At 41.8% G+C, this 12,337-nt stretch overlaps 1 protein-coding gene across 3 annotated transcripts in view; it reads right to left on the minus strand.

Annotated features, from left to right (window-relative positions):
• Positions 1-847: 847 nt before the first annotated feature.
• Positions 848-12,337, minus strand: part of LOC119443017 (voltage-dependent L-type calcium channel subunit beta-1-like) — a 121,459-nt gene continuing 109,969 nt past the window's right edge. For all 3 annotated transcript variants that reach the window (XM_037708128.2, XM_037708131.2, XM_037708129.2), the window contains one exon: positions 848-9,046. In XM_037708128.2, coding sequence (XP_037564056.1) covers positions 8,645-9,046 — 402 coding nt within the window. In that variant the 3' untranslated portion in view covers positions 848-8,644. The remainder of the gene's footprint in view (positions 9,047-12,337) is intronic.

Below are 12,337 nucleotides of genomic sequence, written 5' to 3' on the forward strand. Positions count from 1 at the left end.
TGCCACTGGGCGTGCAGCTTTTAAGGGAACAATTTTCAGAGTTCCCAAGCACTAGCGCACCATGCTGCTCGTCTCGGAGGCCACTTGTGGACTTCTCGACAGTGCCACTAGATGGCGCAGCGTGTACAGAAGTAAACACTGGAGAAGAGCCTGGTAGCCGCATGACAAGTTCCTCAGCATTTACACGCACTGGCGCGCCATGCATTTCGGAGGCCACGCGCAAGCTTCACGGCAGTGGCACTAGATGGCATCGAGTGTTATTAGGGAAGCACAAGAGAGGATTCCAGCTGCAGTACACACTTCGTACATAACTTGTTTCTACGGTGACAATACGTTTTCTCGCTATAACGATTCAATGCCAACGCGTTACCACCGACAGTCGTGAAATTTTTATTCTGCATCCAAAGCACAGAACAAAAACATTTTTGCATTCTGCCCTACAAAGTACATGGCCAAGCAGCGTGGCTGGAATTGAAACCTATGGTCTCTTGCTCAACAGTACCATATCCATCACTGTAGGTGATATTTATGCAAGTTTGCAGTGTGTCACTGAGGGTTCATATTCCACTGTGAAAAAAAAGACAGAGCCAAAAGGCTGAAGTGCGTCGTTGCAACATATCTGTTCAGCCGCTGCAGCACCACTAAGCTGAATGTACTCCTTTGGAACAATAGCACCATGCTGTGTGCTATGTGCAAACTAAACTCTGAAATCCTCATGCCAGCATACCGGGAACCTAATAATCAAATTTCTGCTTAGTTCCACTTGCATTTTGCAAGCCGACTTGAATGCAAGCATCATAGCCTGAAACATGAACACCTGCTTTCATGCCAGGAATGACAGCACACATGGTGTTTGGCAATGTCTTTATTTACAAACTGCCGTAAAGGTTTTGTTTCGTATTTATACATTACACTGCGCGTATACATGTATATGTACTATATACATATACGCAGTTTCCTTGCAGGAGCCTTCATTATGAAAACGGTTTGTTCAAGAAAAAAAAAAAAGCAAAGCACATTCCCCAACAAAGCACGCTCAGGTGTGCAAGCAAGGAGCATACGCTCTTCATCCACACAGATTTCGATTAGCATCAGCACTTGCCTGTATGTATATATTTATATATATATATATATATATATACCTGCCTTTTTTCTCATCGAAAGAGAGTATGAGTAGAAAACCTCAAACGTTGCACGTTTTACAAGAGGGTGGGAAAGGAAGTCTCTTAGTAGTTCAAACATTGCTGGGGAAAGAAAACTGCAGAGAAAGAGTGCCAGAGCTAGAGAAAGAACGAGAGAGAGAGAGAGAGTTTGAGAGAAACCGACATGTTCTGGCGTACACATATGTACAAATCACCCACACACCTGTGCCACACAGGCAGCGCAGACCTCGCGTCACAACTGAGTGAAGAAAAGATAACAATAAAGGTTAAAAGAACTGTGAGCAAAATGCTGCTGCTACTCATGGAAGATGGGAACTCTACAGAGCATACGTAAATGCCATACTCAGAAAGGAGGGCGACTAATTAAGCTACATGCGATGTAACCTGCATCACAACCATCATTTTTTTCTTGTTTTACAAAATTGACAGGGTGGGAAATAAGCCACTAGCACTCCCGAGAGCAAAAGTGCAGCGCGGAATTTATTTCCTGTTGGTTCTTCCTATGGCAATTCTAGATGGTGGCGTATCTGTGTGCACTCATTCTCGGTCACAGTGAAATGCTGGCACACAGGGATTCATGTACTCACTGTAGCCACCCTACGTGACAAAACTTGATATTATCATAAGACTGCCCCGATCTGCAAAAGGACGGTGGCACTCCTGAACACTGTAATTGCAGCATTTTCCTTTTGAATCAAAAGAACTGAGCGTTTCCATCACGTAACCCACTTTTCTCACGGCCAGTCCTGCGCTTGCAGTATTGCAACATGTTTGATCGGTGCTGCTATTGTCTTGCGCGTGAACATGGTCACCATGAAGCTCACACATGCAAACGCAACACTGCTCGCCAAATAAGTGGAATGGGGAGCGAAGCATCAACACGCTAAACACGCCACTCATACTGTGAGCCATAGTACTCTTTACAACACAGCACTCTCTCCGTGAACATTCACCTAAGTGCAAGCGATGCACACAAAACACACAGGCACTCAGACCATTTCCATGCATGGCACTCGGTGTGCCTGAGGAAATTCAACACGCACAAGTGAACAGGTAGGAGAAGAACGACCAAGTCCCACAAAAGAACATATGAACCAAAGCACTCAAAGAGCCTGATGCACACATATACACACTGTGGGTCAGTCGTCACTGGACATAACAAGAGAGAGAAAAGCGCAGGAGACATTTGAGGCTGGTTGTTCGATGAACGGTCAGGGTCCCAGTGCCACGAAGGGCCACCGCGTGTGTACAGAGAAAGTCCCCAGGAGAAGAAGAAAGTCACTGAGGTCAGCAGGTACAGTTCTAGCAGCTAGCTCAGCATGAGTGCATACCAGAGACCATGGTGGTCAGTGCTCACTTTTGCTAGCGTGCCTGGGCGAGAGGGGAGACTACATGGAAAAGCAAGAGGCCTGCACTTGCTTCTCAGCACAGCATCGTCGCCAGTGAAGCTTAAAAAAGAATGTGGGACATGATGATGCAACATCCTCGTGTCTACATATGGTGTGTGCTAGGAAAATGCGAAAGAAATGCCACGTGTAAACACCAGTTAGAGACAATGAAAGGACTATCAGTGCTAAAGGCTGTTACACTCGTGTATGCATTGCTACAAAGTTTAGGTCGATGTTACATTTGTGTCACATCTCTGCATCCTTGGAAAGGCTGTGATGTCCTGAGCAAGTTTTAGTTGTGCTCCCGACACCATGAGTGACTTTGTTTCGCCTAGGACAGCTATCTCTTTTGCTTCAACCTCAAGCACTTAGTTTTTTTACAGCTGCATGTCCCAAGTATATCTTTGCCCATTTACTCAACATAAAAATTCATTAAGCAGGCATCAAGTTTTTGCATTCTTTCGAAAAACAAAACTAAGCTCTGCAGTGGTGACACTACATGACACTACGCAGTAGAACCATGTTATAGTATGCCCATGACAAACGAGTGAGCTACTCGAGAATCCTTACTCTAACCAAGAAGATTGCCTCAAAACTTAAAGAGGAAATGCTTATTAGCCCATCAACCGATATTAATAAGTCAAATAGTGAGGTTAAAACGTGCTAAGCCATATACGAAAAGAACTATACTTCATGTCGTGTGCAACTAAAGCCACAAGTACGGATGTCAACACAATGGCCCCTCTGAGGGGGTGTGCTTTTTTGCAACAGAAGGGAAAATGTTTCTCGCTGCCACAGATTTGCTAGGTTTGGCAGTTTAATATACAGAGCCATTTCACCATAGAGAACATACAAAATGCACACAGGGTTTGTGCCCGTTTTCAAGCAGAGTTTTACTGTCCACAGGGTCACTATCACAAGGTTCTACTATAATGATTTGCTCTGCAAGTCACCAAACAATATCTGCCCGCATAACAGTAACAAGGACAGCCGATAAAGTGCTGAAAGATTATGCACACTGTGTTTACAATTGCGGCAAGCCGTGTGTGCAATGAAAATGTAAACAGTGGGCATTCTTGCCAGTCACCTGGCATGTACTTGTACAACTGTACATCCAACTCATCCATGTAAATAAAATTGTGAGTGCACCTGGTTTTATCACAAACCAAACTAGCTCTCTCTTGAACAACCTAGCTATTGCCCCCCCCCCCCCCCCCAAAAAAAAAAAAAAAAAAATGAGACAGATAGCACTCGCATCTATAGAATTTTGCTCTTGGCAGATATGGAACAAAAAGTGTTTCATATAGGGGCTTGAAGCTGATCTATGCAAAGATTTGTATTTGTGCAAGCAGACATAAAAAAAAAAAAGTTAGGCAAGCTGCAATTAAAGCTAACTTGGCAATTATGGCACCAAATTTCTTTTAACCAATTTAACAACTGCACCTGCTGCTGTACCCACAATACATGTCCTTTCCATTGCTCAGTCACCAACAACTTTTCTGTGTGCAATATTTTATCTTGTCGCACTCCCAAAAAATAAAAAATAAAAGATTAAGCATATTTCTCCAGACAAAGGAATTTTACTTCACACAGTCCTCGTTGCTTTGATTAAAACACTACATTTTGCATAGACAAAAACGTAATGGGTCATCCTAACAAAATATTCATGATTGTGTCCTTTTATGTCATTAAAAAACATGTCTGAAAAATCAGTAAAACAGTCTAAGCTCTGCTGTAGGGAATCAGAATGAGCTGCGTGAATTTCTACACTTTCAAGAAGTGATTGTAATGTTGCAAGTCTAGCTTACAGGGTATAGATGTGGAATGATTGCAAGATAATTAAGCAAGGGGGGGGGGGGGGGGCTGTTTTGAACATAAACCTTGTTAGGGATTCTTAAAGGTCAAGAAAAAAAATTGACTCATTCACATCAGCACACGATAAAGATCGATACCTAATCAAAGATACAAATGTTTACCATAAAAGAAGCAGAATGTGCAGCTGATGTAGTAGCCGTTTTTATTCTAAGAAACAGCTCATGTGATGAAGCTTATGACTTTGAAGCAAGATGCGTCATAAAACATCAAAGCAAGCTTGCTATGCGATTAGAGCTCAGTTTCGTGCAGCAAGATTAAATGTAGCCACAGCTGTATTGAAATTGATATAAGTAATCCAGCATTAAGCGAGTTGGGGAACTGCATCATCTTCAACAGCTGGTGTCACCCTCTTGTGCCCCACAAATTTCATAACTAAGAGTGAAATGTTTTTTCATGATTAGATAAATTTATGCGCAAAAGAAAAAATAATTTGCAAGTGGACTCATCACACGCAGACATACCACCAAAGGATATACGACACCTGCATTTCCATACTGTAAAATGCAGTTAATATCCAAGAGTTGTACCTTGGTCTCGAGTGCATGCTGTTTTTCTTAAATGAAGCCAGGACACCACAAAGGATGCTAACAAACTTTTTATGAAACATTATTTATGTAAACTGGCACCCTATGTGCTTCACAGGAGCTTCCCCTTGGCAAGTCGACGTCTCTGGCTGGCTCCTTGAGATGTTGCCGCTAATATTCTCTAAAGTCTCCCAAGTGTTTGCTTTCACTTGAAATCCAGAAATGAAGGCTTAGTGGGCGGAGCTAAAAACCTTGTCGAGCACAAGTGCAGTAACTGTGAGTGTCCTGCAACCAGTTATAACAGGTTTTGATATTAGAATGTAGAGGCAAGGATAGCAGAGCTTTATCAAAAAGACATCACACTGTTCTTGCTTTGGCCGTCCTTGCGCCCACCTAACATGAGCAGTCAGTCTCCGTCACAGAGTCGCAGTTGTAAGGCAGCTTCAACAGACAAAGAGTTGCCACAGGGCAATCCTGTTCATGTCCCTCCAGCTACAGTTGGTAATATACATATTTATATATACGGTGCAGCAATTTCATTGACACACTTCTGTCTATGTGCATCTCAGGCATACAGGTGGCACGTCTGTAGGTGTACCTGCGTGCAAACACTATCATTGGTAGCAGTAAAGTTTGTAACCTGCATGCAATCAGGACTGCATCAATACTGGACTAAGTGCTTCCACAGAAAAGAAATTGAACAACATTCTTTCATAGTCTACTCTGCAGCATCTGGTATCATGGTACCACAAAGAACAGAATTAGAGCCATTTAAGCAGAGCACCTTAAAGCCTCTTAACAGCATGGTCGAGCTTAAAAGTAAGTGAATTGGTATCATGGCATTGTCCAGCATTACATTGCAGAAAAAGCTAAAAATTTGCTGTAAAAATGAACAAAAAAAGATCACAAAAGCCTACTAATACTTAAAAAAAAGTAAAGTATATATTTAAAGATAAACTAGTGCAAGCATGAAGTCAACCTTCATTTATCTGACCCTGGCTAATTTTACTTTTCGTTCAGCAGTGCTCAAGATTTAAAGAATAAGCACTTATGCCTGATATAGACATATCATATAAACTTGTGGTAATTTGAATCAATTTTGCATGTCCAGCAAGAATTGAATCAATAAAGGTCAACTATAACGACAAACACATTGAAGATGTGCACCACACGCAAATTTTCATCAAATGAAACAAGTGAAAGGCTGATAAGAGCCATGAAAAACAGCTGTTCAAACATGATTGTACAATACTACATGTAGAAAAACAATAAAAACCGTGTGCGTAGACCACACCTAAGCATCTACCGCAAAACAAACTCGGCTGACCAATGAAATGTTGCCACTAAAGGAACGGTCATGGGAAGTGCTTGTGCTTGTCTTTCTGTGCCCTGTGTTTGTCTTGAACCTTGCACTAAGGTACCTTTAACAGTAATGCCAAACTAGCCGATATATAAAAAAAAAATTCTATTGCCTGGAGGCCAATGGCAAAAAAACAACAAATAATTCCATAAAAATCTTGGCCTGCTCTCTGCAAAGTCGGTCATCCCCAAGAATATCTTGAATAAAAGCAAATAGCTAGGGTATGCATGGAGCTTAGAAAGTGTGAAGTGCTACCTCTAAAGTCTGTTCCTGCGCTCAACACACCATCGAAGTTCTTTTCCTGACTTGTCAAAACCACCTCCCTTCCCACAGACGTGCACTATCTGAGACGGCCTACCGACCTAAGAGCAATGTGAAAAGACTCTAGTTATGAAGCTAATTTCATAAAGTTTATCCGTGCACAACTTCTAAAAAAAAAAGAAGAATTCTTATGGTTACAGAATTTAATTCTAGTGAAAAACACAAACCAACACTGTTTCCTGTGCATTAAAAGACTGTTGCTGAGAAGTGCTCTCGTCCAGAGAGGCGACTAGACATAATGCTGATAGTTTTATAAGTTACAGGCATATAACAGTGATGAAAAACGTTCCAAGTGTCAAACTTTAAAAAAATTTATTATGACCTTAACTGAAAGACTGATAAAAGAGGCTCGAGTCTGAGCCCAATGCAGCAACACAATTAGCCACTCCTAATTTAAAACAAAATATATGTATATAATTGTAATTATCAGGCTTTGCAGTGTAAATGGCTGATAAACAAAAGGTATAGAATAGGGCTCAAGAAAATAACAGCAGCGCCTGAAAAATTATGACACCATGAGTAAAGGTCTCAAATAAGCATATGTAGTACATTCTTCGACTTAGCAGCATTACCTAAATTTTAACAGATCACCAACCTTAAAATCAAACTAAAGGCTCTGTTGCCTTGTCAAATCTACAAAAAACAGTAGTCTCGAGACACGAACCTAACCTAAACAATATTAAAGTCATATTAAACAATATTAAAGTCAGTAAAATGTGTGTTTGGCGAAATGATGGATTTAAAACAGCAGGTTATGTATAGCATGAAGGTCACAAAATTTGCCTAACAGGCACTGGTGACATCAAGTGACTCAAATAAAAACGGTCATAACAAACTGAAGTGGAGACAAAATGCAATTCAAAATTAAAAACAATGTTAAAACACCTAGCAACTTTTTCTAAAACCTTCCACAAGAAATCTAAGCTAAGAAAAGTGGTAGCTGTCGCTAGGAAAGAATGTCGCTTGACAAAAGGAACATACCTAATGTACAAAAATTGCAACAGAAACAAAACTCCCTGAATGTCTGGGAATTCCCTGGCATATGTAATGTCTCAAGTCACTTAGTTCAAGTGTCCACAGGTAATTCTAAGCCCCCAAGAACTGTAGTCGCACATATCTAAACAAGAATAGAAAAATTTCTACCTGTCACAGAGTAAGACGTGATGGCCTTTGACCTAAATATTTGCTGCTTTACAGCAAAGGCTGCCAGAAACTAAGGAGCTAGAAAGGTGCAAGCAGTAAAGCTAAGCTGAAGGCCTACATTCTTCACGGTTTCTCGGTGGTGAGAAATGTCCACTCTTGGGTGAGAAAGAAGCGCCATCCATGGCCAGTGAAAAATCGCAGAAGGGCTTCAAAAGCACGTGCAAGGAATGTCCCAGTATCCTGAAAGTGTACATGACAATCCTTGCAGTGGACAGTACAGTGTCGCAGCAAGACGCTTGAAAAAAGCATTTTGCATTGAGCAGCAGAATGGTGGTTGTGGACGCGTAAGGCGAGCTTGCTGAAAGAGTTGCAGTGAAGAGATCTGTTCTCTCCTATCATCTCTTGATTACAAATGCAGGAGTGTTGCACATTGGGGAGGCAGGGGAGGGGTGGGGGAAGAGGACCATGCTCAGGTCCTGTGGCACAACCACGCGGTTTCTTTTTTTGCTCACGAAAGACGTCAACCGCTTGCTGTTGAAAAAGGCAGGATGTTGAGGGGTGCCTCGCATGGGCTGCACAGGTGCATAACGCTGCTGCCCGAGGAAGAGCCGTCGTGGCAATGGCAGCCAAGTCTGTGACCTGCCCGTGCTGTTTCGGGGCTGGCTTTGTCATAGAATGCGACAGTCGGCTGCACAAAGTGGCAACTGTGCTTTAGAGAGGATACACAGCGAGCAAGAAAGCATTGACATTGCGCTAGCCCTGCCGGTGGCTGCCAAGCCATGGCACGTCGTGGAGCCCAGGCATCGTCGTCACTTCAGTGACAATGTGACACCGTCAAAAAGCCAAGACTCAAGGAGGGCAAAGTCTCTGCTAGAGCACATTGACGGGGTACTTCTGTCCTCTGTGGAGACCCGTCTCACCACTCCCGCTGCCCCCACCCCGATAGTTGCGGTCGTCGTCGCACTCGTCACGGTCGTACTCGGAAGGACGGCGGCCATGATGGTGGTGCCGTCGCTGTGCTGCCACAGAGTGTGGGTGGTGCCGAAGGTGTGGCGGCGGCGGCGATAGGTCCTCGAGGTACGGGTCGGGAGCATCATCCCAGTCGTCGAAATTGCTACTCCCGGCCCCACGGTATGAGGTGGCCATGACTGGTGGTGGTGGGTGCACACGCGTGTCGCCGTAGTACTCGGGATCATCGTCGTCATCATGCATCGGGTACATGTCATCCCCACGACAGCTTGCCGAAAACAGGTCCCCTTCCGGAGAAGAAACCTGCAGCGCAAACACGGTAAAGAGTAAAAATTAGTACAGCTCTGGAACCTGCCATTTATTTTTTTATTTTTTATTTCCCTGGCACTTGCATGTACACAGGAATGAAATACACGCATTTTAACGAAAGAAGAACGGGAACCGAGGGGCTCGATTTTTATTAGTCATAACCACATAAAGCCAACAGAAAATGAAGCCAAGGAAAGCATCGGGGAAATTAAGTGTAATTGAAATTGGAAGGTAGAAAATAATGAAGAAAAGGGGAAATGAAAGTGGACGAAAAGATAACTTGTCGCCGGCGGGGGCCGAACCCGCAACCTCCGCATTACGCGTCTGTTGCACTACCAATTGTGCTACGGCGACGGCTATCAATTCGTCCACTAACTTGGGTATTTATGTTTACTAGATCTAGCCCTAGGAGTGTTAGCCAGCGCCACTCAGAACTATGGTGGGTGGATATGGAACATCCTTTTGGTTATGACTAATCAAAATGTCGCAGTTTCACCCGAAAGGCGAAGCATCAACGAGCTTCTTGGTTCCCATTCTTCTTTCGTATTTCATTACGAGGGTCTCGAATCTGGCAACCTTGATGTCATTAGGTAGCATGCGAGGGTTTATTAGCCACGTGCCTGCTTGCCCAAGATCACGTGTATCGTGAAGCCATTGGGCAAAAAGGATGTTCCACATCCGCCCACCATGGTTCTGAGTGGCGCTGGCTAACACTCCTAGGGCTAGATCTAGTAAACATAAATACCCAAGTTAGTGGATGAATTGATAGCCGTCGCCGTAGCACAATTGGTAGTGCAACGCACGCGTAATGCGGAGGTTGCGGGTTTGGCTCCCGCCGGCGACAAATTATTTTTTCGTCCACTTTCATTTCCCTTTTCTTCATTATTTTCTACATTCCAATTTCAACTACACTTAATTTCCCCAATGCTTTCCTTGGCTTCGTTTTCTGTTGGCTTTATGTGGTTACGTATTTTAACAGTAATATGCTCTGAAAGCACTACTGCTGCTTTCGTTATCCTGAAAGCAGTAAGTACATAGTGAAATTATCTTAAGAAAATCAGGACAATTAGCATGTTATCCACATTAATTGATACAAATTACCTGCTGTGTACTTTCTCATGCACCACACTCAAACTTGTTCAATATCTATGCACTTTGGAAAATAACACACAATAGAAGGTGCTTTCTGCAGCTTGCGTGCAACATTTTTCCAGCCAGGAATGCAGTGCCACAGCAGCCATCTAAAAATTCACTGTGCCAAAGACACTTGTCCGAAGCTGACATGGTTTGAAGGTTTGTACACCGACTGCACCTGACATTGTACATTGACAACACCTTTGAGAAAAGGTCACAATAAATTGGCATTCTTCATTCATACCATTCCAATATTTCAAACAATACCAAAATATGCTCAAGCAAACTTTGAAAAATACAAGGTGCATGCATGCACCCGAGGATGCATAAAAATGCTGCGAGTGTGATTGTGTGTTGCAGAAATCTTGAGTGTGCAGGTGCAGGTCAAAAAGGAGGTTCATTACTTGTACGTGTATGTTTGCCATCGTCATAGCTCCCAGAATCCCTGAAAAGCAGGCAGGGAAAAAACACAGACAGGAGCACCGACAGTGAGGGACAAGTGTGGCTCAGAACACCACAATACATCACAACCTACTTACTGCACACCACAACATAAGAGAATTAAAAGGCACATTTCTGACCAAGCATTATGCACCACATTATTCCAGACACCAACACCTATTTCACCATCAACAGAGTAGTCCTCAACAAAAGCTCTGAAGAAGTAGCCATAAAATTGCACATCAGAATGTAAAAGTTGAAGATATAGTAGAAACAGACCACTACGTACATAACTGAATGTTTGTAATGTGCATTTAGCCTTTTAATGCCAAAGGTCCCCAAAACTTAGAATGCGATTACCAGCCTTAAATATGCCAGTAATCTCATTCACCTACACTGTACCACATTCTTCGGCTTGGCACAAATTACATGAAACATTGTGCATACTGTGGCAATGGCTAAATTCCCAAAATCATATGTGTGATATATAATTAAATGTCTAAGTCATTATGGAAAATAACACACAGCTAGAAATACAGAGACATAAAATTTTACACTAGGCATTTAAATTCAGGCAAAGTCATTTGTTATACAGTGGACCTGCTTTAAAATGAATTATCTTAATGAAGTCTAAGTTGAAGAGCTTGGGGACATTTGTTTAGTTCCCAATTAATTTTTTTTCTGGTTAATGAGAACTCCTGCAATGCCACACTGGCTAGCAATGCCCACCTCCATAACACCCAATGTATAATTTTTGCTATGCTGTGTTTGATACCTAAAAGTCCTGATTTGCCCAAGAAACTTAATGCAAAGCATATAGTAGCATTTTTGATATCGTGGAGTAGGTTCTCAGTTGTGAGTAGTTAAGTGAAACTATTTATCAATTACTATACTAACTATTTTAACTCAAGTAACATTTCATAAAATAGTATCATCATCATAAATATAGGCTGATGATGATGATGATACTAACTATTCTAACTCAAGTAACATTTCATTATTATTTTTTTTTTGTACACAGGTACTGTATATGGCATAAATGTGAACAAGTCCTAATTTTTCATGATGTGAAATGGTGTTAGGCTTTGTGAGGCATTGCAAGGAGCAACATAGCCACTATTCGCAAATACGAATATTTTTTTCATAGCATTAGAATATTTTAAAATGTAAACTGTGCAGAATGAAAATGGATAAGATTGGAGCAAAAGTAGGATAAATTTTATCAACACATGCGCAGTATAGGCATAAAACACAATAACTCACATAGTGGAGCAGGCTGCGTCTTTTAGGAAGCCGTATATTAACGGCTATGCAGTGATCATTCACACTCTCTGAAGAGTCCTCTGAATGCGCAGAAACTACTTATTCATTCTTAATGCTCCATTAATGCTTTAAATAAACAATGCTTCATAATGTGCAATGTAATGACAGAAACTTGCTAACGTTATGAAAAACAGGATGTGAACATCATTTTATATTGATTCCAGAAATGGCTGTTCATTATTCAAAAACTATTTGAAAAATATTTGACATTTAATTTGATTTGTTACTGGCACAATTCAATTCTTATTCGATTTGGTCTCAAAATTGCTATTTCGCACTCTCCAAGTTTTTTTTAAAACTCCTCTTCATTTATATATTGTTTCTGGTTCCCTAAACTGTACTATATTTTGTTCAACGTCACCATACTTGCATCAAGCTGAACTTTTA

This window comes from Dermacentor silvarum, chromosome 2, assembly GCF_013339745.2.
Source record: "Dermacentor silvarum isolate Dsil-2018 chromosome 2, BIME_Dsil_1.4, whole genome shotgun sequence".
NCBI lineage: Eukaryota > Metazoa > Arthropoda > Arachnida > Ixodida > Ixodidae > Dermacentor > Dermacentor silvarum.